The 24,631-nt window shown below is 41.2% G+C and overlaps 2 protein-coding genes, 1 long non-coding RNA gene and 1 pseudogene across 4 annotated transcripts in view; 3 read left to right on the forward strand and 1 right to left on the reverse strand.

Annotated features, from left to right (window-relative positions):
- The window catches only part of WDPCP (WD repeat containing planar cell polarity effector), a 426,161-nt gene extending 422,542 nt beyond the window's left edge, over positions 1–3,619 (reverse strand). The window contains exons 1-2 of one of the 2 annotated variants that reach the window (XM_077915604.1): positions 3,131–3,619; positions 2,684–2,798 (exon numbers count right to left, since the gene is read on the reverse strand). The gene's annotated coding sequence lies outside the window, so the exon portion shown is untranslated. The remainder of the gene's footprint in view (positions 1–2,683; positions 2,799–3,130) is intronic. The other variant, XM_077915602.1, reaches the window with a different exon arrangement.
- A 221-nt stretch (positions 3,620–3,840) lies between these two features.
- MDH1 (malate dehydrogenase 1) lies at positions 3,841–21,526 on the forward strand. Its single transcript, XM_077915611.1, has 9 exons — positions 3,841–4,014; positions 9,337–9,435; positions 10,672–10,768; positions 13,485–13,660; positions 15,012–15,134; positions 19,213–19,389; positions 19,901–20,014; positions 20,512–20,601; positions 21,193–21,526. The coding sequence occupies exons 1-9, from the start codon at positions 4,012–4,014 to the stop codon at positions 21,316–21,318; spliced, it is 1,005 nt and encodes a 334-aa protein (XP_077771737.1). The 5' UTR covers positions 3,841–4,011; the 3' UTR covers positions 21,319–21,526.
- On the forward strand, positions 4,388–7,774 carry LOC144324254 (uncharacterized). Its single transcript, XR_013389778.1, has 2 exons — positions 4,388–5,797; positions 5,983–7,774. It is a non-coding gene; the product is annotated as an uncharacterized LOC144324254 (long non-coding RNA).
- Positions 21,527–21,680: 154 nt separating the features above from the next.
- LOC144324253 (cytochrome c oxidase subunit NDUFA4 pseudogene) lies at positions 21,681–23,533 on the forward strand (annotated as a pseudogene).
- The last annotated feature ends 1,098 nt before the right edge of the window (positions 23,534–24,631 follow it).

A 24,631-nucleotide genomic window follows, 5' to 3' on the forward strand; every position in this document is an offset into this window, starting at 1 on the left:
ACAACGTGGATGGAACTAGAGGGTATGATGCTAAGTGAAGTCATTCAGAGAAAGACAATTATCATATGAATTTCACTCAAAGGTGGAATTTAAGAAACAAAACAGAAGACTATAGGGGAAGGGAGGGAAAAATAAAACAAGACAAAATCAGAGAGAGAGACAAACCACAAGAGACTCTTAATCATAGGAAACAAACTGAGCTTTGCTGGAGAGGAAGGGAGCGTGGGGATGAGGTACCTGGGTGATGGACATTAAGGAGAGCACATGACATAATGAGTACTGGGTATTAAGTAAGACTGATGAATCACTGAGCTCCACCACTGGAACTAATAATACATTATATGTTAACTAACTGAATTTAAAATTTTTAAAAGTACACAGATACCCCAACTAGGCTCCTTTCTCTCCTAACCCCCATTATTGGTAAGGTCTGAAGCTGCCATTCTATTTCAAGCTTCTACATGTGTCCTATCCTCTTCCATCTGTTTAGAACGTGGCAGCAACACAGGTATTCCAAAACAGTAGAGAGCAGCAGACAGATGTCATGTGGTACCACCCAGGCAATGACCTCTGCTTTCTCAACCCTTCCTGGGCTCACTGATGCTAAGTCTGGTTCAAGATCCAGGATAATGCAATGTCTGAAAACATTTTTTTTTTTTTTCAAAAAGACACATCAAGACTGCTGAAGTCAGTTCTTCCCAAATTCAAAGGCAATGGTCAAGACTAGAATTGGGTTACTTTCTTGCCTCTGACAGTACTCTTCCTGTGTAGTCAGGTATCACAAGCGGCTATGCACTCCATGGTAGGCCCAGGGGCAAAAGAATGCCCCCACAAAGATACATTGCAGCTGGCCTGTTGTGGGGGGATGCCTTGCTTTCACTAAGTTCTAGCAGCTGTGCAAAATAACTTTCTGTGATAATGAAAATGTTTGATATTTTGGTCCCATGTGGTTATCAAACACTTGAAATATAGGTAGCATGACTGAGGAACTGGATTTTTAATTTTATTTTTATTTAATTTTAATTAAATTTAATAGCCATATGATTCATAGCTACAGTCTTGGGTAAACAGTTCTAGAGCCTTAGTTTAAAAAAAGAAAAAATCAGGAACTTAAAGCACATAGGGTTGCAAATCGTCTTACTGCCAACTCATGACCCTACCTCTGACACTGCAGATGTGGTCCTACCTCTAACCTAAGCTGCCTGGCAAAAACATCCAGTTGCCTTCATTCAGGCAGCACCTCCTCTGCGAAGCCCTGGTACCCCAGAGTTACCCTTTATTACTACTTTATTACTACTACTACTTCATTACTATTAGCCAGGTCACACCATGTTGTCATTATGGGCTTCTGGGGGCTCTAAAAAGGCAGCAATCGTGTCATATTAAATCTCTGAATTCCCATGACCTAATAGGGTGCCACATCTTCAGACTCTTGCCCTACATTTTCCTGGCCGATTTATTAAGACACTTTTTTTTTTTTTTTAAAGATTTTATTTATTTATTCATGAGAGACAAAGAGAGAGAGGCAGAGACACAGGCAGAGGGAGAAGCAGGCTCCATGTCGGGAGCCCGATGCAGGACTCGATCCCAGGACTCCAGGATCACGCCCTGAGCGGAAGTCGGGCACTAAACCATTGAGCCACCCAGGGATCCCCCTTAAGCCAGTTTTTATCTAACCAATCGCACCTCTTTACTACTCTATCGTTTGAAATCTCATAATCCCATCCACAACGAATGAACATCTTAGAACTGGAGAAAACCCGGGTCATTTCATCTATATCAAAGGGCGTGTGGGCGCTTTACCTCTGTATACAATTGTTCAGTAGAAAACACCATAAAACAGTGAAAATGGTGCATTCAGAAAATCAGGCGGGAAATAACCAGGAAGTAGTCAGACGTGGAATACGGAATTCAGGGCAAGACACACATTTGGGAGTTTTCTGACATAGAAGTAACCGTGCACTTGACATTTATGACCGTGCAACTCGAGACTTGTATCGCTTAGGGATTAAGCGTAGACAGAACAAAGGCACTCCAATGTTAAGGAGTCAGAGGTTAAAAAATAATAATAATAAAAATAAAATAAAAATGTGCAAAGGAAGACTGAAAAGGGGCAACCGGTGACATAAGAGGAAAATCAGGAAAGTATGTGAAAAACAAGTGAATAAAGTGATTCAAGGAAGGCAGAATCTCTCGGTTATGTCAAATGTTGATAAAGCAGGGCAGCCCGGGTGGCTCAGTGATTGAGCATGTGCCTTCGGCTCAGGTCGTGACCCTGGGGTCCCCGGATCGAGTCCGACGTCGGGCTCCCTGCGTGGAGCCTGCTTCTCCCTCTGCCTGTGTGTGTGTCTCAGGAATAAATAAATAAAATCTTTAAAAATGGGAAGCAAGGTGTTCTCCTCTTTCCCGCCATAGCGAACCCTCCAAAAAACGAAGAGGGTGAAGCCTGCACGGTTAACACCTGGCGCTCATTTACCGGCGACAGACAGCAACGCCCCTGACACAGCTCCCTGCGCTCGGCCTCTCAACGGAGACGCTCTTCCACGCCTTCCTTTCAACACGCGCGTCCCGCCGGGCTCCGGGGCGCACACCGCCACCCGTGGGCGGCATCAACTTTAAACCAAACACCTCTGAAGCTGTTCTCCAGCTCAGATTCCGCCTGAAAACGCCTGGCGTCACCTACCCAGCGGCCCCGCTTTACTTCGGAGATGCAGGCGTGGGCGTCACCGAAGGGTCGGGACGTTCCTCCACCGCAGCCAGCTCCGGAGCGCGTCCAGGGCGTCAACGTTCACGGAGGACTTGGAGAAGAAGTTAAGATGCGTGAGCTGTGAGGAGCCAGCCCAGGACGGCAAAGGGCTCGTTTTCCACAAGGCAAGCGCTCGCTCACGGCTCTTTTTTTTTGTTGTTGTTGTTGTGGAAACTTTGAAAGAGCGGCATCTTCCTGAAGAGAGGGGGGCGCGGGCTTCGGGGGGGCGCTACCCTGCAGAACGCTGCTGCCCTGACCGCGCCGACAGGGACCGGCGAGCTTGCGGGCACCCGGCCGGCAGGGCAGCCCCCGCCGCACCGCCGCGCTCGGGACCCGAAGCCTCACAGAGAACCCCCCGCCCGCCGCCCCCCTGCCCGAGCTCACCTGGTCTGGAAGCCGCGGAAGGGCGCGCAGCCCGGCCGCCTCCGAGGGGCGTCCCCGCGAGCCGCCCAGCTCCGCCCCGGACACTACTCAGAGCGGAGGGTCCCCCCGGCAACTAGGGAAGGACGACCCGGCAGGACCCGGCAGGACCCGGCAGGACCCCGCAGGCCGCGGCGCGCGCGCTCCGCCTCGTCGCCCGCCGAGCGGCGACCGCCACCGGTCCCTCAGGTAGTCCCCGGCCGCCCGCGCGCTCTCCCGCCGCGTCGCTTAGCAACTTGCGAAGCCTTCCAGTCTCCGCGACGCGTCACTCCCGCCCGCCCCTCCAGGGCGTGACTGGTTTTTTAAAAAAGACTCTGTTTCCGGGTCGAGCCGATTGTACGCAGCGGAAGGTCTCTTCACCTCCCACGTTTAGCCTCAGGGGAGAGAGAAGTCTCTCCGGCGTGCGAGGGGGCGAGGTAGCTAAAGGGTCCCTATCTCCTCCCTCCCTCCCTCGGGTCCCTCTCGCCCCCCCCCCCCCCCCAATTACTGGGCGCCAACAGGCGGGTCCTGCGGCCTGAGCACGCGTCTCCGCTCTTCGCCGTCCTCCAATCACAGCAGCCCACCCTCAGGGACTACTTTGCCATCGGCGGAGAGCGCAGGGAGAAGGGCGTGAGGCGACCCTGTGACGTCGGGAAGTGTAGTTCAACACTGAAGGAGAGGCGCTGGAGGGGGCGCTAGAATCCGGGCAGCGTAAACTACAGTTCCCAGAGGGCGCTGCGGCGGGGAGCCGAGCATTTTCCCATCCAACAGCGCTCGCCCTCCCCGAGCCAGTTCCGCAGTAAAGGTGACCCGGCTCCGTGAGGCTCGTTTTGCAGGTGCTGAAATTGTTCGCGCACTTCTTAATCATGGTGAGTGCGGGCTCCTGCATCCTGCCTCCCGCCTCCCCCCCCACCCCCGACCTTCGCGCCCTTGTGTGGGGTTTCTTGCGCTTAAAGGACTTTTCGGGGCGGGGGGCGGTCGTGCGAAGCACTGTCCTTCGAGCCCTTTGGAAAGCCTCGACTCCTCTTTTGGGGACTGTCGCAGTGACCTAGTAATTGGGAAGGGGTTGGTTTCCACCTGGGGGGGGGGGAGTGGGAGAGGGGGCTCTTACGGGGACTTGAAAGAAATTTGTCCTTGGAGAGGCTTGATCTCAGTCCTGCTGCGTGGCGTGCGTGCAGAGCAAGCCGCGGGGTTTCTCCAAAGCCAGATCAGATACTCGGTTGGATAAGGACGATGGTAAGGTTCGATAATGGGGAGGCGGGGGAGGTCGTAAGCTCTTTTTCTTTCTTGAGCCCACAGTGTTTTTCGGGGCTTTTCTCACCAAGCCCTTGAAAGCAGAGGGCCCCCCGCAGTTGTAACGATTGTGCTTGCCAGGTACTCCAGATTGCGATCGCCGTTTTGCAGAGATGTGTTTCCGCCATATCTGATTGCACAAAGTGTTATTTAAAACCTGTTCATTGATCTCCTCTGGTAATGTCGGGACGAGTGGCAGTGATGGCATCGCCAGCCAAGTAACTGGTGCAGATATTTTTTGCTGGTCTGTAGGTGATGAATTCTAAGGCCCCTACTGTTAATGTTACACAGTGTGACCGTCTTGTCGAGGTCCGGATGCCCACATCAGCGTGTCTTGTCTCTGATGAAAGGGGGCGGGGGTGGTGGCGAGGGGCCTCTGACGTTTGAATAATCTGCTTGCTGCGTGAAGGTGACTTTTGACATCCAATAATAAATCATAAATGTCTTTTCGAATCTGTATTTATAGTTGAAGTCATTCTTACTCCGTTATCTCAAAAATACTGAAATAGCTGGGAATTGTGGGGAAATAATTTGGATGAATTGGAAATTTTCCAGAATCTGAAAAGACATAATTTCCAGGCAAGGAGATTAATGCCTCCTCTCTCTTTATAAGGGAGCAGTGGGGGACAGCTGCTAATTCTCAGTAAATGTTAAACCTCGGTTTCCTGCTTACAATTAGTCTTTAAATGATGGCTCTGGTTGTCTATGATTTAATGATCTTAGCAAAGAATGTGGGGGTACTTATCAGAGAACCTCAGATTTTATCATTTTAGACCTGGATGGGACCTTTTTGAAGATCATTTTGATAAATCTTCCCCACTTCAAAGCTTAAGATTGAGTTTATTGAAACCCAAAAAGAATGATTTGCTCAAGGTCATATAACTGCTTGCTCCCAAGAGCCTTCCAGCTCACTCTTACTGTATTGTGCCATACAGACAATTACTACATCATTTTGAAAATTTATTTTCAGTAGCTGAGGTTCAGGAGGAAGATACAAGTTCATATTCCAAATACAAACTGAAGTATTTTATCAGTATTTATATAACCCAATAGCTTGACTCCCTGCAATTCAGAATATGGAATTCTCGAATTAGAAGGGAATTTGGGGATTATTTACTCTAATTTGAAAAGGTAGCCTGGTGAGGTTAAATGATTTTCCCAAGGTCACAGGGAGAATCCTGGGTCCCCATTCGTACATTTTTTTGCTACGCAGTAGATATAACAGGCCTCACTCCTGGAAGGTCACTCGGGCACCAGATAACACAGAGATGTCCCTAAGAAAGAACACTGCCGGCAGTTTACTGAAACTGACAGCACTCTCAGGTGACTCGGAATCTCCTTGCCTCCTCAGGAGATCACGTGAGCAATCACTCGGTTTTAAGAGCCATCTTTTGTAAGATGTTCAAAGCAGTTTTGGTTTTTTTTTTGTTTTTTGTTTGTTTGTTTTAAAGAGGGAATAAGGAGGGACAGCAAGGATTAACGTTATGAAGAAATCTGAATGATTCGACATGAAGGAATCTGAATGAATGTTTTTTATATTACAGAAATATATGTAAATTAGAAGGTAAAAAGGAATGCCTGGGTCTTTCTATAGAATAACAGAAGGAACGCTTAGAGTCAAGCTTTATAACTGAGCCTGGAGCACATGCGCAAAGCAGTCAGTCTGCGGGAAGGTCATTAGAGCCCTGCCAAGAGCAAAGACATTCCTTCTCTGGATCTTGGCAGACTGCCCGGATATCTAAGCAAAGAATAGCAACCTGTCTTCACACTGTAACATTGTAGAAAGTCAGCAGGAATCTCCCACCCTCCTGCTTTTCAACTGCAATGTTGCAAAGAGGAAAAAAAAAAAAAAACCAAATAGGTACATCCCTTCCCACGTCATACTCAAACATTCGGACATTGACTAGGCTTCATACCATTCTTGAAAGATAGAATTGCCTATCTGTGAAAATCCGTTCTTAGACTTGGAAGAAGGAAACTGCTGAGATGGAAGGAGCAGCTGTTCATAGTTGGCCACAACCGCTTCACCAAGGACTGTGATACTGGGAGCGCATTTTCTTAGCAACTAAAACTAATGCCTAAGATTGGCTACAATATTATGCTCTAACCACCTACCTGTAAGTTTTACACATAGTGCTACTCCCCTGCCCCATCATTTCTTATCCTGGCTTGCTTTACACTGAGGTAGCGTGTGTTTACATTTTCCTTATCTAACCCTTCTATTCATTCAACAGATACTTGTTGAACACTATATGAGAATGCAGATTTGAGCCCGAGGCCGACTGCCCTCACAGCAAGGGGAGGGGGGGGGGTTAGTCTAGAAGAGAGTAACAGACATGTAAGTAGAAAACCACAGGTTATAAGAATCCTTAGAGGAAAATTTTACAGTGACAGAGACCCATAATTATAGTATTTGCTACGTACTGTTCTTAAGGCTTTGTATGTTAACTCTTTCAATCCCTACAACTACCCCATTTGTTAGGTTGCTGCTATCATTATCTCCATTTTACTGTGGGGAAACTGAATGCAGAGAGGATAAGTAACTTGTCAGAAACACACAGTTGTAAAGTTAGGATTTGAACCCAGAACATCTGGCTCTAGAGGCTGTCTCTTTACTACACTGCCACTTCTAGCCCCCTCTTTTAGAAAATTGGGTTATCCTCTTGTTTCCTGTATGTGGTTCACTCATGGGTTCTCTGGCCAGGTGCATAATAGAGTTTCAGTTGGGAAAGGTTTAATGAATGAACTGAGATAACAGTATATCAGTTGATTTATAAGACTATATTATTAAAGCTAGTGACATAGTTTTTGCTAATGATAGCTGGAATTATTGTGGTCGCTAAGCTTCCAACCTTCTCAGTGCAAGTATGTATGAATAAAATATCTCCGTTTTCTTAAAGCATGTTAGGTTTGCTTCCAAACAATCCTTTTATGTTTCCAAATTTGGGGTAGTAATTTTACAAGATCCAGCTATTCCTTCAGCAAGTATTTGAGCTCCAACTACGTGCCAGGCACTGTTGTAGGCAGTTAGAATACAACAGTATATAAAATCGACAAAGCCCCTGTCCTTAAGGAGCTTGCATTCTAAAGAGAAAGGAGGAATAATTTTTTCCTCCATTCCCTTCTCCTCACCTATTCTACTTCAAGGTAAGGAGGGAAAACGACAGTTAAAACATGTAAAGGCCAAATGATTACAAATAACCACATATGATGACTTTTAGTGTTCTCTATAAACCTAAAGTCTATTTAGAAACCTAAGAATGTACTGTAAAAAAAAAAAAAAAGGATTTATTTGGGGAATTACCGTATTTTGTCTTTTTAGGGTTATGAGGTCTAGGGGAAAAGCTGGTGAAAATGAGGAAGAGACTCAGAAGGTCAGGGAATAACACTCCATAGTTTTCTGCTTTTTCCCACTCACACCCTGGTCACATCTGTGAGGAAGAAGTGCATACGTCGTCTGCTACGTACAGATTCCTTTCTCTTACAGCAGTTGACACTTCTTTCCTGAGATTTTTTTTTTCCTGAGATTTTTTTTCCCTTTAATTTCTATGGGTACCAATTTGCTAAAGGCTGCTGACCATTAGAGATTAGAGTTAGAAGGTCATATGACAAAGTGTCCTTCCATCCCAAAAACATGACTCACCTGGAAGAGGGAATTCTAAATATAAAGTCAAAGGCTTCTGTCCCCATTCATTTCAGTGGACCACTTCTCGCAAGTAACAATAGAGGTGATTCAGTGAAAGTCCATTTACACAATATTGTCAAGGAAGGGAACTATTCACCCTGGTTGAATTTTTCCATCTAATGTATCCCTTAAGTTTCCAAACATTTTTGTTCATCTCTTTTTAATAAATATTTCTATCTTTTTAATTCTCTGAGCTTTTTTTTTGATGACTTGGGATCATCACTTTGAATATTAATTTTTATTTTTGTCCATATGTCTGTACTTTGTTCAGGATCTGTTGAGGTCTATGAGGCAACTTCTCTCTACTATAACAATTATGCTCTTTGTATTTCTCCTTCCTCTCTTTTAAAATTAATTTTCCCGAGACGCCTGGGTGGCTCAACAGTTGAGCATCTGCCTTCCACTCAGGGCATGATCCCGGTCTGGGGATCTAGTCCCGCATCGGGCTTCCTGCATGGAGCTTGCTTCTCTCTCTGCCTATTATTTGCCTCTCTCTATGCCTCTCATGAATAAATAATTAAATAAAATCTTTTAAAAAAGTTAATTTTCCTGTGGAATCGGGTTGTCAGCTGTCACTATATTTTGCCGTGGTTATATAATATTAAAATTTATTATAATCCAGTATTCTCTTGTTTCCCTTTCTCCTTAAATAAAAGATAAAGACTTATGTTTCTTCATTCAAGTAGTCCATTTGAATCATTAGTTTTATTAAAACTTTCTGACTCATTGTAAATGGAAAATTTTAACACTGTCACTCCTCTTCCTGGTGTAAAGGATTCTATTGAGCAGATGGGGAGTGGGGGGATTTGCATAAGAGGATTTATAAGGTTCTAGTGGCTGCCAGGGTTTCTATCACCATATAAGGCACAGCAACATTGTTAGGCCTATTTCAGTGGCAAAATAGCCTTAAAAAAGATGGATAAGATTTTGTAAGTAAATCTAGGGTAACAGTGAGAGTTAAATAACACTGTATAAATATGTAACCAAAGGACACATGTTCCAGAAGTTGCTCAGCTGATTTGTGCATGTTCTTTTGCTGGTACAAGTCTGGAATAAGTTTGTCTCCTACTAAGCCAAATGTGAAGAGACTTTAAAATCTTACATTAACTTTTAATTTTAAAGTATGTAGTTATTATAGAAAAATCCTAGATATGTTTAGGGTGAAATAGCATTTTTAAATAAGGTGTTAATTAATGGGTCTCTTTCATTACAGTCTGAACCAATCAGAGTCCTCGTGACTGGAGCAGCTGGTCAAATTGCATATTCACTGCTGTACAGTATTGGAAATGGATCTGTCTTTGGTAAAGACCAGGTAGGGGAACTATCTATGTACCTCAAGTCCAAATAAGAATATTATCAGTAAACCCTGTATTAAGTTTTGACGAAATGTTTAAATGATAAGGAATGGGTCATCCCAGTAAATGTACTGGGCACGCTGCTATGAATGAAGCTGGGATCTTATTTCAGTGTACCCTTCCAAGCATTGAAAATGCTTTGCAAATCAACTATTCCGCACACGGTACTTAGTTGACTTGGTACAGCCAGGAGCTATCAGTCACTAGAAGGTTTTCACTAGTAACCATGACTATTAGGGAGAGTCATGTGGGAGAGACAGTTTCTGAATTAGCGCTTCCTTGTTGATAAATGGTCTTTATACCCAAAATAGGCAGATTTGCTTTCCGGTTTAAGAGGCACTCCCTATTCCAGCAGGTCTGATCACACTAAAATCCTTTCTATGGGCAGCCCCGGTGGCTCAGCGGCTTAGCGCCACCTTCAGTCTGGGGTGTGATCCTGGAGACCTGGGATCCAGTCCCACGTTGTGCTCCCTGCATGGAGCCTGCTTCTCCCTCTGCCTGTGTCTCTGCCTCTCTCTGTCTCTGTCTGTCATGAACAAATAAGTAAAGTCTTTTAAATAAATAAATAAATAAATAAATCCTTTCTAAAGTATCCATTTATTCCTTCTCTTCACCCATAGATCTCAAGATCTTCCTTCATGCTAGATACTGCTTAGCTTTCCATGAACTAAAATTAGATTTATAGCTGTGAACAAGAGTAAGCTATGGCTGGGGTGCCTGAGTGGTGCAGTTGGTTGAGCGTCTCTTGGTTTCAGCTCAGGTCATGAGATCAAGCCCCTTATTGGGCTCTGGGCTCAGAGTGATGCCTGCTTGAGCTTCTCTCCACCCCCACCAACCGCCTCTGAGCATGGGTGCATGCACATGTGTTTTCACACACTCTCTCTTTCTCAAATAAATAAAATCTTTTTTAAAAAGTAAGCGATGGCATGTCACTTCATTTTTTTCTATGTATACTCCTTTAAAATGCAATAATGGTGAATCCTCTTCCTTTGTCTATTAGCAAACTCTTGTTTTATAGCATTCCTTTTTCAGAAAGTGGCATGATGTTAGATACCTGACCTAAAATAATTATAACTAATTAATGGCAATTTTACACAAATACACACCAAATAAAAACCTTCCAAGAGGCCTTTTTGTGACCAAATGACTTAACCTATGCTGATAGATGCTGTCCTTGCTATTTAATTTGGCAGCCTATAATTCTTGTGCTGTTGGATATCACTCCCATGATGGGTGTCCTAGATGGTGTCCTAATGGAACTACAAGACTGTGCCCTTCCCCTCCTGAAAGGTGAGTTTGGGGGGGTGGAGGATAAAAGGATTCTATAGTATTTTATGTCTTTCAAAAAACAGGTTTAGATTTTTAACTAGCCTCTCAATGAGTATTTCATAAAACTATTTTGTTTTTTGTTTTTTTTTGAACTACAACTATTTGGTAAGACATATATGAAGAATAAAGGGTAAAAGCAAGAAATAGTGTTGGTTAAAAGACTATTGCTTTTTCTCCAACATGCTTCTACCTAATTTACCTTACTAATTGAGCATAATGTTGCACAAGTGTTATACACCTGAGATTGTCTACACTGTTGTTATTTAAAATCTGTTTAAACAGTAATAGTAGTGCCTAAATTGTGCAGCTCTAGATGATGTCTTCCATAGCCATATGTTGCCCCGAGGCTGAAAATTGTGTGGTCCCTCACATATAGTCTGGGTTAGCCCACAGCCTGTCATCAGATTGAGATATAGTACAAATTGTCTTAATCATATGCTGCATGTTTGAAAAAAAAACCCTGAGAGTTCTGCTAAGAGCCTTTAAGAATCATTGAACTATTATACAAATGTAAGACAGTCTTAAGTTTGATTGAAAGTCTCATTAAAATGTTAGGTCAACTTGTAAACTAATTTGAGTATTTTTCTTTCAGTATACCTTCATTATGACCGTTTTCTTTTAATAAGGATTAATTATTAACACTACTCTCCTAAGTTTGCACAGATCAAAATATATACATACCCAACTGAAACCATGCTCAAAGGGGCGCCTAGGTGATGCAGTCGGTTAAGTGTCCAATTCTTGGTTCCAGTTTTGGGTCGTGGTCTCTAGCTCTCTGAGCTCTGTGTCCAGTTCTGTGCTCAGCTGGGAGTCTGCTTGAGATTCTCTCTCCCTCCCTCCTCTGCCCCTCCCCCACGTGCATGCGCGCACACACCCACACACTCACTTTCTTCCTAAAATAGTAGGGGAATAAATTTTTAAAAAGAAATAAACAAACCATGCTCAGCATTCATATGTCTGTTCAGTAAATATTTACTAGAAGGGGTACTCTGTTGTCTGAATCATGGAGTTGCAAAGTTATGTAAGAATGCATTACCCTGCCAAGCTATTCTGCTGGCTCTTGCTCCTCACCCTCTTGTTTCTTTTTTTAAAACTGAAGCATAGTTGACAGCACATCTCACTCTGTTTCCAAATCAAGTTTGCTGCATTGTTGCATTTTTATTCCTTTCTCAGCTGAGTTCCTCTGCTCTCTCTAATGGGTCCAGGTTATAGTCCACTTGTCCTCGGTCAGCTGTGAATATGACAAGGAGGGAAGATTCTGCAAATAAGGATGCATGGTTGGGAAGAAGAAGATTACCCCCCATCAACTGGTAATTTTTGGAGACCAGTTGGGGGCTTTACAGCAGCCTTATGCGACACAAGTTGACCCCTAAAAACTTGCTGATGACAATGCTGAATCCCTGTTGTTTTAGTCCATTTGGGCTACTATAACAAAACTACCATAGGCTGAATGGCTTATAAACAACAAAAATTCAATTCTCATTGTTCTAGAGATTGGGCAATCCAAGATTAAGGTACCAGCTTAGTCCCATTCTGGTGAGAAGCCATTTCCTGGTTCATAGACGACCATCTTCTTCCTGTATCCTCAAAAGGCGGAAGGGGTGAAGAAGCCCTCTGAGACCTCCTTGATAAGGGCACTAATCTCACTCATGAGGGCTCCACCTTCATGACCTAATTGTCTTCCACAGGCCCTTTTAATACCACCACACTGGGGTTTAGGTTTCAACATAAATTTTGTAAGGGGCACAGACATTCATTCTGTAGCACTGGTCATAGCCTTTTTAATACTGTCAATAAAGGAGGGTGATAATATACATTCTTTGATTAAAGAATTAGCAGTTTATGTTTATTGGACTGGCACAGTAGAATAATGGTTGACCTCTGGACCAGCCTGGGCTGCAATTACAGGTTTGCTGATTTTTGATGGCAGCTAATTAATCTCTTTAAACCTCTTTGTTCTTCATACATAAAATATTAAGATTAAATTTGATACAACAAAATCCGTAGTGTTATTCCTGGCACAAAACTCCTCGGTAAACATTATTTTGAATTTGTGATTGATATCTTAGACCTTAAAGTAATTACAACTTGAAGGTTAGGTAAATTAGTTTCTTTCATGTTATCTGTAGTAATTAGTGTGAATAACAAATGCTGCACAGAGTTGAAAGTTATCATGTTATACTTTGTACCGTATCTGATCATAAAAAAAAAAGCTGTAGAGTTTTCAAACTTGAAATAATTACTGAAATAGGAAAAGCAAAATGAATGTAATTTATATTTCTGCTTATATTATATTTATTGATTATATTGTTTTTCCTTTCTTAGGCCCCTAAAACTTTTATCATTGTGATATATAAAAGTAAACATTTGCTACAAAATGAAAAAATTACTGAGTAGATTTAGTGTGAAAAAGAAAACCTCAGGGGCTCTTGGGTGGTTCAGTCAGTTAAGCATCTGCCTTTAGCTCAGGTCATGATCTTAGGGTCCTGGGATCGACCCCCCACAATGGTCTCCCTGCTCAGCTGGCTTCCCCCTCCCCCTCTGCCTGCCATTCCCCCTGCTTGTACACTCTCTCTCTCTCTGGCAAATAAATAAAATCTTAAAAAATAAATAAATAAAAGAAAATCTCAGACTTTGGTGTTTCAGTAGCTCTGAATGTTTATCGCCATGTTCACAGATGTCATCGCAACAGATAAAGAGGACGTTGCCTTCAAAGACCTGGATGTGGCCATTCTTGTGGGCTCCATGCCAAGAAGGGATGGCATGGAAAGGAAGGATTTACTCAAAGCAAATGTGAAAATCTTCAAATGCCAGGGTGCAGCCTTGGAGAAATATGCCAAGAAGTCAGTTAAGGTGACCAATACCCTATTTTCTGCGGTTTTCATTATTAGCATTCGAAACTTCTTCTTTGATCATTTAAATAAAGACACAATTATTTGCTTTTATTTTTACCCCCAATTCTGTGGAAGATAGAGTCTTGCTTGATAAGCTTCCCTTTTCAGGGGTTTTTTCCCATACACAATAGAAATCTTTATTTAGAGGTGCTCAAAAATATTTTGCCCGTTACTGTGATACAGAAATTTAATACTAACTTACCTGTAGAGAAGACAGGAACCTTCTGATGCCTTTTAGTTGTGTGGGAATATTTGTTCAGACATTAGGATTTGTGTGTGCGGTAGAGAGAGATGGCTGTGAGCTGCATTCTCAGCAGTGAGAGGGGGTAGCTTCTGAAATGCTCAGATTTTCTCAATCCAGAAGAATTTTGATATGCTTGTCTCTTGAGGATTTGAGTTGGTATAACTTCCTCTTCTGTCTCTTTGCTGAAGCTACTTACTTCTAAATCTTACAATAAGGCCTCCTTTTTCCAATTAAATAGCAGTTAACTAGGACTTAGTTGTCAGCAAAAAGGCTTGCTGGTTAGAGGTTTTATTAATTTCAGTAGACTTGTTCTTCCCAATCCTGACTTTTTGTAATATATGTAATATGCTTAGAGCTTGTCATAAGTTTGACATTATTTCACAGTAAGTTTTTAGTTTTATTAAAGCATTTAAAACTTGAAAGAAAAAGTACATGTGTGCATTTTCCTATACTATATTATAATGCAGTGTACCTATACCTTCCAACTTAAAAAAACAAGTGGCCTGAAGTGTTTTCTACTAAGGATTGATTGAATAGGTGTGGAATGGATAGGACCTGATAATCTGTATTTTAGGAAATCCCCAGTTAATTCTTAGGATTAGGCAAGTTAAAGAACTCTTTTCATTAATAAAGAAATCATTGTCCTGAACTGCTCAACTAGCATTCCTTTCTTGGACTACTTTTAGAAGAAAGAAAATTTTATGAATGAATTGATCTCTCAGAGCCTTAGATTACTTGGTGTGTGTGTATGTGGTAAATAGACAAATACTGTCTCTGGACCCAAAATAAAATAGACCTGCGCCTTCCATCTTGGACACTGCCACCTGGAAAGCAACTTCTATACATGTTGGTAGCTTTATTAAAGACATGTTCAGTAAACACACCAGACACTAACAATGGGGTAGAAATACTCTAGAAACTACAGTGGTGACTATATATATATACTTAGCTCATAAAAGCTTGATACAAAGGCTACATGGTACACATTTATATCAGTCATATTCTAAGATAGTTTAGTTCATCAGTATATGGTCTGTAACTCTCTTGTGCCTCCCATAAATCCTAGGTTATCGTGGTGGGAAATCCAGCCAATACCAACTGCCTGACTGCCTCCAAGTCGGCACCGTCCATCCCCAAGGAGAACTTCAGTTGCTTGACTCGTTTGGATCACAACCGAGCCAAAGCTCAGGTAGAAAAATACCTTTTAAAATCTTGAATGTTCAACTTTAAAACCTTTTTATCTTACCTTTAAAGTAGCTGAATCTTAAACTTACTTTTTTGTTTTTCTTTAGGAGGAGGCTATTCTAATTTGTTAGGGAGTCTTTAAATCTAGTCTCTTAAGGAGGCTGAAATTATACTTAATTTTCTCAACTATATTTCATTTGCTAAGTATACCAAAATACTGTTTCTAATGTCTTCTTACAGGGGTTAAAAAAATAAGTCATTCAGAGTGCCTGGGTGGCTTAGTCATTAAGTGTCCAACTCTTGATTTTAGCTCCAGTCTTGATCTCAGGATCATGAGTTCAAGCCCTGCCTTGGGTTCCATGCTGGGCATAGAGCCTACTTTTTTTTTTTTTTTTTTTCAAAGATTTTATTTATTTATTCATGAGAGACACAGAGAGAATGGCAGAGACACAGGCAGAGGGAGAAGCAGGCTCCATGCAGGGAGCCCAATGTGGGACTCGATCCTGGGACTCCAGGATCATGCCTTGGGCCAAGGCATAGCTCAACCGCTGAGCCACCCAGGCATCTCCAGAGCCTACTTTTTAAAAATAAATCAGGTATTATAGATAATTAATAGGACAAAACATAGTTTATTTATGTCGGATATGTAGAACATTATAAAAAGAATGATTTGAGCTTTTTGTGTGGTACTGCTTCCTTTTTTCCTATTGCTAAGCCGTCAGATTCAGATTTTATACTGTTAATTTTATATTTAATTTTATTTCTCTACCTTTTTAATATTCTATTTCCATGAAACTTTCTACTTTTCATTACTTAGCAACGAAATTTTACTTGTTCTCAAGTTCACTTACCACTTGGAGTTATAGATGAATATGCCAAGGGGTCAGTGACCAGGGTATTAACAGTAGCTTTTTGAAAATTGAAACACCATGGCCAATCAATCATCTGATGCCTGTCACATAGTAAAACTCAATAAAGGTTGGCTGCTCTTTGCAGTAATGATTTTTATTAGTAGTGTTATTATTAAGAGGGTTATGACTAAGAGCTGAGAAGAACCACACCTCATATGTCTCCTTGAATATTCAGGTTACTTAGAAGGTCATCGGATAAAACAAGCTTAAACTGCAAATATTTCCTGAGGGGCTTTAGGCTATGAACTGGATCTTTTTCCTTAGTTTTAAGCAGAGTCTAGTGAGTGGAAGGATGGGGGTTAGTTTGAATGAGTGGAGGTAGGAGGTTTTGGTGCAACAAAAAAGTTGAGGCCTTGGTAGAGGCAGGCACTGGAAAATTCTGCTTTCAGAGGTACTACTAAGTGACACTTTGTCCCAGTGCCTGAAACAGTTTTCCCTGTAGAGCCAAAAGTCTGAATGAGCAAAGAGAAAAGCAGTCTTGTTAGACTTTAACTTTTGGTGCATGTTCCAGTATGTCAGTCTGGCACGGTGAGAGCTTTTAGGAAGTTTTTGAAAAGGCAGTTTCTTCCTCCTGTAGAAGTTGTTCATCCAGTGAGAAAAATAACAAACTCAAAGACTAATTTCTTACATGAATGTTGCTAGTCTTAACAGAATTTATTTTGGAAATCAAGGACCTAGCTACCTAGTGACTATTAATCACCTACAGAACTGCCCTGTGTATTTGTAAACCAGAGCTGCATATGTGTGTTGACAGGGTATTTGGGCAGTAAAACTATTTAGCTGGTATGCGGTGGGGGGAGACACAGAAAATTACTAGAGCTGGAGATTTAGTCCAAAACTGTTGAACAGATCTACATGACAACAAGAAAGGTCTAAGGGAACAAGGAGGTGCAGTCCTGGATATGTGTTAATTTAGATTTGCTCTGACAGGAATGAAATTCAGAAACCACATCTGCAAAGTATTGGGCTTTGCTGTCCAGACAGAAGTGGATTGGCTAAAGAAAAGAGGAAGTAGGCAGCAGGACAAAGGAAGTAAAGGAGCTTCCTGTATGGACTAGAGGCCCAGAGGCAGTCTGTCTTCACCATACTTTGGAGTGCAGCAGTTGGGGCTGACATTCAGCAGTGATGGGTTCTAAGTTCTTGGTAATAGACATCTTGGTATAGGTTAGCAGATTGAATTTAAGGTAAAAAAAAAAAAAAAAAAAAAAAGACCCCTTGGGTTACTTGCCTCAGGTAAATTTTCCTTTATCTCAGATACCAGCTAAGTAGAAGTAAGGTCAGTTCTTGTTGAATCCTTGAAGGTCATGGCACACACAGAAAATGGTACCCATTGCACAGCACACCAGCAAGGTGCTGTGCTCAACCACCAAGGAGATCAGTAGCTGGATTCTCTGGAAACCAACTATCCAACTACCCTGTAAAGACTGATTAGTACTTAATATTCCAAAAACTTCCAGAACTCCAGATAAAGCAGGATTTAAATGAGTTATTTTAAATGTCAAAAACAGAATTTTAAGTAAATTTTTAAAAATCATATAACTGTTTTAGTATTTAAGAAACAAGTCTCAACTTAAAGAGTCATAGTGTCGGGCACCTGGGGAACTCATTTGGTTAAGCACTGTCTTCAGCTCAGGTCATGATCTCAAGATCCTGGGATCGAGCCCCGTTGTTGGGCTCCCTGCTCAGCAGGGAGTCTGCTTGTCCCTTCACGCTCTGCACACGCACCCATCCCCAACTCACGCCTATGCGTGAGTTTCTCAAATAAAATCTAAAAAAGGAGAGTCCTAGTGAAAGTAAACACCATTTGATTCTTACTTGACTGAATAAATCAGTGTAAAGATGACTCAAGTCATTACAGACATTTTAGGTATTGGCCTTTTTCATCAGTATCCTTTTTGTTTGGTTGGTTGCTTGCTTTGGTTTTAACTTTTTATTTTAGAGTAATTATAGACTCCAAAGAAGTTACAAAAACATTACTGAAAATCCCACATCCCCACCACTCATTTCCCCCAGGTGTAGCATCTTCCGTAACTCTAGAGCATTTTCAAAACTAGGAAATTGACTAAATTACACACAGCACTGTTACTAGACCCACTCAGATCTCTGCAGTTTTTACATTCATTTTTTTGTATTTCTTTAATCACATATATAGATTACTGTGTTCACCACAGTCGAGCTACAGAATTGTTCCATCACCCGTAAGAGAGCCTGCCTCATTATAGTTACATGCTTCCTCTCCATTGCTAAGCCCTGACAACCGTGTATCTATTCTTCATCTCAATGAATTTTGTCATTTTGAGAACGTCACAAAAATAGAATCATGTAGTGAGTATGTGACCTTTTGAGCCTGGCTTTTTTCACTGTTTAATGCCTTTAGTACCCATCCAAGTTTATTCCTTTTTATTGTTTCTCCACTTTCTCCTATTTATTTATTTCATTTTATGGAGGTACCACAGTTTAACCATTCTTGAAGGACTTCGGCATTGTTTCCAATTTGGAGCTATCCTTATTGAGGGTGTTGGGTTTTTTTTGTTTGTTTGTTTGTTTAATTATCAGAGTATGGGGATACCTGGGTGGCTCAGCGGTTGAGCGTCTACCTTTGGCTCAGTTCATGATCCCCCATCTAGGGATCAAGTCCCACATCGGGCTCCTTGTAGGGAGCCTGCTTCTCCCTCTACCTATGTCTCTGCCTCTCACTGTGCATCTCATGAATAAATAAATAAAATCTTTAAAAAAAAAATTGTCAGGGTTTGTTCCCTTTGTTACATAGAACTTTGATGCAGTGCTAATTTATATATTGGTATATAATAAAAATTTCACCTAAATATGGAGAAATCCCCATATTCTAACCTTACTGTTCAGAAGTGCTACAGAGTCTCCAAGTATTAACAACAAAACAAAGGTCACATTTATATATTCAATCCATATTAACCTCTTTCTTGATGTTTTAGGTTTGATGAACCCACTATACTATTAGTTAATCATAAATTCTGTTAAGCTTTAGGAAATCACCAGGCAATAACGTTTTTTTAATTTTTACAAATCAATATAACTCTTGTGTGTTCTGTTGAAGTTTCAGAGGGTTTTTATCTTAAGGATATTTGTCAGACAGGCACAATTTGAAATAAAAAGTATTTTTCTAAGTTATCTATTTGTTTCCTATTTAACTAGATTGCTCTTAAACTTGGTGTGACTTCTGATGATGTAAAGAATGTCATTATCTGGGGAAACCATTCCTCAACTCAGTATCCAGATGTCAGCCATGCCAAGGTGAAACTGCAAGGAAAGGAAGTTGGTGTTTATGATGCTCTGAAAGATGAAAGCTGGCTCAAGGGAGAGTTCATCACAGTAAGAAAAACCCCTCTTAACAGCCAAGCATAAAGAACTCTTGAGAGACACACCACATTGCTGACCTGATTGTCCATTTGGTGGCGTGGTTCTCAAGGAGAACAAGCCTTTCACAGTTGCTCTGATGACTACGTACAAAGCCAGTCATGATCCAGTCTGCTCTGATCTGTTATGCGGCGGACAAGATTGTGGGGGAATAAACTAAAGTTCCTTCTCATCATCCAGTTAATCTTCATAAAGAGATCCATTTATTTGTGGGGAGTGTGGTAAACTTTCTGCATGGATTTGTAGTTCTCTTTTCTCAAAAAGATTGGAGCTATAACTGGAATAGGTTGGTAAGGCCCACGCTGGGTAGTTGTTAGGATTTTGGGTGGGAAGACATTAAAACTGTGGTTGCAAAAAAAAAAAAAAAAAACTGTGGTTGCAGTCTTTCACCCCAGGATTAGCTTGGAAGTGATGAAAATTCTGTTCTCATGATCAAGTAATGCTGTCTCTGCCTGCCCCCACCCAGACCGTGCAGCAGCGCGGCGCTGCTGTCATCAAGGCTCGAAAGCTGTCCAGCGCGATGTCTGCTGCAAAAGCCATCTGTGACCATGTCAGAGACATCTGGTTTGGAACCCCAGAGGTGAGGACTCCATGATTTGCACAGGCCTCTGATGTTGTGATGTGAAAAGAACATAACCTTACAGTCAGGCAGGTTAGATCTATAGCCCATATCAGCTGCCTACAAGCTGAATAATCTTGGGAAAATTACTTAACCATTCTCAACTATTTGGTTATCTTTTACATGGCATTTACCTCACAGGGTTGTATGAGATCATACTGGAAAACGCCTAGCCCACCTGATGGGCGTGACTTTTTTTCTTAAAACTTATATTGAGCCATAGCTTCCTCATTTACAAAATGAGGATTATTTTCTCTGGCCTACTTCACACATGGATTGGAAGAGTGGAATGAAATAATACCCATGAAAGTGCCTGGTGATGCTTCCTTATACAATATTGAAGTTATGCACACACTAAGAAAGCATCACCTGGTTTCGTTTTGTTAATTCGTGTGTCGTTCAGTTGTGTGAACTAATCCATAAGCACCATGAGGATGTAAAACGTTTATTATTTTCAGGGAGAATTTGTGTCCATGGGCATTATCTCCGATGGCAACCCCTACGGTGTTCCTGATGATCTGCTGTACTCATTCCCTGTTACAATCAAGGTAGGGTATTTTGGAGTTATTTCCCTCTGTCCCATTCTGAGAAAATAGTTGTATATTTTTATTAATACTGGTATAATTCAGTCTAGAAAGTTGTTCCTTTACTAAATTAGACGTTTTCCTCAACTTTAAGATTGTACAAAACACCACTTCAGGTTACTAAAAGATGGAAATTAATCTGGAAAGCACGATTCAACTCTTGCCACTACACGCCCTGTGTCATTATGCCTCTGCTATAGGACATCTACCAATAATATCTTAACTTTTATTAGAACCATACTAAAGTCTTTTTTTTAACATTTGCTAATTAAGTCCTCGTTTAAAGATTTCTTTTTTCTAGATTCCGTGAGTTTTAAATTCAAGTGTTGAACCTTTATCAGAATCATTTGTTCGTTCAGACCCGGGCTTTGATTTGCTTCTCCAGAATCAGCCTTTAAAAACAGATACTCCAAAAAAAAATAAAAATAAAAATAAAAAATAAAAACAGATACTCCACTAGCTTTAAGTTCAGTCTGCGTTGTCTCTTGCTATAAGATCAGGCCCAGTTTCATTGTTAAGTTTTTTTTTTTTTAATTTGCAATTCTTTTCAAACAGAATAAAACCTGGAAGATTGTTGAAGGTCTCACTATTAATGATTTCTCCCGTGAGAAGATGGATCTAACTGCAAAGGAACTGGCGGAAGAAAAAGAAACTGCCTTTGAGTTTCTTTCTTCTGCCTGACTAGCCCATCATTTTGATGTTACTAAAGGCTCCAAAGCTGAAGAATCTAAATGTCGTCTTTGACTCTAGTACCAAATGACAATATTGCTGTACTTAAATTCCTTGTGAAAAACAACGTTTGAAAGATTATGTGCTTCTTGGTATAAATTTGTGACAGTTTATCATGCTGTTAGTGCTGCATTCTAAATAAAATATATATTCAAATGAAGATGACTCAGGCTCTAATTTCCAGCTAACATTTCATTTTTTTTTTTTTAAGATTTTATTTATTTATTCATGAGAGGCACAGGGAGAGAGAGAGGCAGAGACATAGGCAGAGGGAGAAGCAGGCTCCATGCAGGGAGCCCAAGGCAGGATTCGATCCTGGGTCTCCAGGATCACACCCTGGGCCAACGGCGGCGCTAAACCACTGAGCCATCTGGGCTGCCCTAACATTTCAATTCTATTCAGAAAACAAACTTGCATGTTTCCCAGCTTGGGATTGTGATTTTTTTTTTTTTTTTTTTTTTAAAGAAGAGAAAGGTAGTAAAGATAGAAAATGTTACAAAGAAAAACCTATCTGAGGCATTACTTAGTTCCAGGTCTTGGCAGCAACTCGGTTTTTCCTTCTCCTGCACAGGAGACCTCACCGCAACCATGTTATGCCAGATCATCCGTCAGGCCAAGAAGCATCCGAGCTTGATCCCTCTCTTCATATTTATTGGGGCAGGAGGTACTGGAGCATCACTGTATGTGTTGCACTTGGCATTGTTCAATCCAGATGTTAGTTGGGATAGGAAGAATAACCCAGAACCTTGGAACAAACTGGGTCCAATGATCAATACAAGTGCTACTCAGTGAATGTAGATTACAGCAAACTGGAGAAAGAAGGCCCAGACTTCTAAATGAAATGTTCACTATAAAGCTGCCTAGAATAAAGGTCTTCCAGAAGCCATCCGCACAATTTTCCACTTATCCAGGAAATATATCCCCTCTAAATGCACGAAGTCATGTTGGTGTATTGTGTTGGGGTTTACACTGAATAATAAATATCTGAAACTTGAAAAAAAAAAAAAAACAATCTCTTCTTTTTTTAAGAACAGGAGGAAAGAGAGGGAGAGAACCTCGAGAAACAGGTGCCATGCCTAGTGCAGAGCCCGTCGTGGGGCTTAGGCTCACGACCCTGAGATCAGGCCTGAGCCAAAATCAAGTGTCAGACGTTTTACTGACTGAGCCACCCAGGCACCCCTCTAATATTTAAATAGGATAGGAAAATCCACCTTGTGATAATGAATCAATCTACTCTGGAATATATTTTTAAACATTACTTACATTAGGCTATTAAATACATTTTTTTAACATCTTAAAGGTTAGTTCATGCACTCTGGGTAATTTGATTTTAACATTATCTGTTAAGTTGCAGAAATAACTGTTAACAGTTTAATGCCATTGGATAAAATTAGAAGAATCATTTTTCATGATGGAAGGAAAAGGTAATAAATCTTCCCTTGATGTATTATCCTGTAGCAGATAAGGAATAATTTACATTTCATAACTGGTAAATGCCACAGAAATGTATGCTAAGGGGAATGTTCTCAATCTAAGCTTATTACTAGAAACAGTGTTGTTCAAAAAAATCAGTCTTTTTTTTCCCACAATTCATGAGAAGAGACCTCTATCTTTTCATTTTTGTACTTAATTCATTGTACATAGTAGACACTCAATATCCTAAATCTCTCAGGGTCTAATCTAGTGCTCGTCATGGGTGTTTAAATACTTGGTTGGATTTGTAACATAAAACTGTCTATACATTTCATATTTCAGATACAGAAAAAAGAGAAGCTAGTGAGTGAAAAGTGGTTATAGAATGGTTATTAATCAGTGCATAAAAACAAAATTCCATATGAATCAATTTTTAAAATTTTCTATAAAGGAAGTATGAATGTATGAATGTGTACCAGTTACTAAATCATTCTTTCTCAGTTCCAAACACATCCGTCTATACACTTGCTTATGACACTGGGTCTGCGACTCTGCAAACATTTCTTTGCCAGCTTCTCCTTGAGTTAAAAACCTGCCAAGAGGGGACACCGGGGTGGCTCAGTGGTTGAGCCTCTGCCTCTGGCTCAGGTCGGGATCCCACATCAGGCTCCCCACAGGGAGCCTGCTGCTCCCCCTGCCCGTGTCTCTTCCTCTCTCTGTGTCTCTCATGAATAAATAACATCTTAAAAAAAAACTACCAAGAAGGAGTAGAGGGAGACCAGCAGGCTGAGGAGGAAGAAGGAACAGTCTATCTCTTCCCTGTTAGCTTCTTTTATCATTACCTTCAGTCCACTTGGTGAATAAGCCAGAAAAGAAGAAAAGTCAGAAATGTGTCTTTAAAAGAGCAATTAAGTGGAAACATGAAGGTAAAATAAGGTTCGTTTTTTAAATGTCATGTGAAGGAAGAATGTACAAAAGTTGTAATAGCTAGAACACATGACAGAACTGGAAGACATAGAAACAAAATTAACTCAATGATGTGTCCACCTCTGTTTTGTCATCCATGCGTATAAATTGGCCTGTTATTTGATTCTGCACATTAACTTCAACAACTTTGTAAAATCAGGGATCACTTAAATGAAACAGTAATACGGCTTTGGAGAGCTCTGATAGATTACTTGTAGAAAGTTTCTCCCCAACTGTGATTTGAAGCACCGCTTTGTGTTTGAGTCTTCTTTTTTTTTTTTTTATCCCAACTATTTTTTTTAATTTATTTTTTATTGGTGTTCAATTTACTAACATACAGAATAACCCCCAGTGCCCGTCACCCATTCACTCCCACCCCCCGCCCTCCACCCCTTCTACCACCCCTAGTTCGTTTCCCAGCGTTAGCAGTCTTTACGTTCTGTCTCCCTTTCTGATATTTCCCACACATTTCTTCTTCCTTCCCTTATATTCCCTTTCACTATTATTTATATTCCCCAAATGAATGAGAACATATAATGTTTGTCCTTCTCCGACTGACTTACTTCACTCAGCATAATACCCTCCAGTTCCATCCACGTTGAAGCAAATGGTGGGTATTTGTCGTTTCTAATAGCTGAGTAATATTCCATTGTATACATAAACCACATCTTCACATTGTGAAGGTGATCAACTCTGTATGCCGCTTCTGTATGCTACTCCCTTCTGCCACCTTAACTAAGAGAACAAAGCACTTTATGGACTCCTCTCTTAGTGGACAGTCCAGGCCCAGGAAATCGTGCCCTTAAGAAGCACGATAATTTGTGAAAAGCCCAGACCTAGAACTTGAGGAGATGACACATGGGTGAATTACAGGGCAAAAGACATT

The sequence above is a fragment of the Canis aureus genome, chromosome 11 (genome assembly GCF_053574225.1).
Source record: "Canis aureus isolate CA01 chromosome 11, VMU_Caureus_v.1.0, whole genome shotgun sequence".
Classification (NCBI taxonomy): Eukaryota; Metazoa; Chordata; class Mammalia; order Carnivora; family Canidae; genus Canis; species Canis aureus.

Excerpts from the sequence above, each read along its gene's own strand:
- MDH1 (XM_077915611.1), top strand. Across the intron at positions 15,135-19,212 it reads ACAACCGAGCCAAAGCTCAG|ATTGCTCTTAAACTTGGTGT; the intron begins GTAGAAAAATAC and ends CTATTTAACTAG. Across the intron at positions 19,390-19,900 it reads TCAAGGGAGAGTTCATCACA|ACCGTGCAGCAGCGCGGCGC; the intron begins GTAAGAAAAACC and ends GCCCCCACCCAG.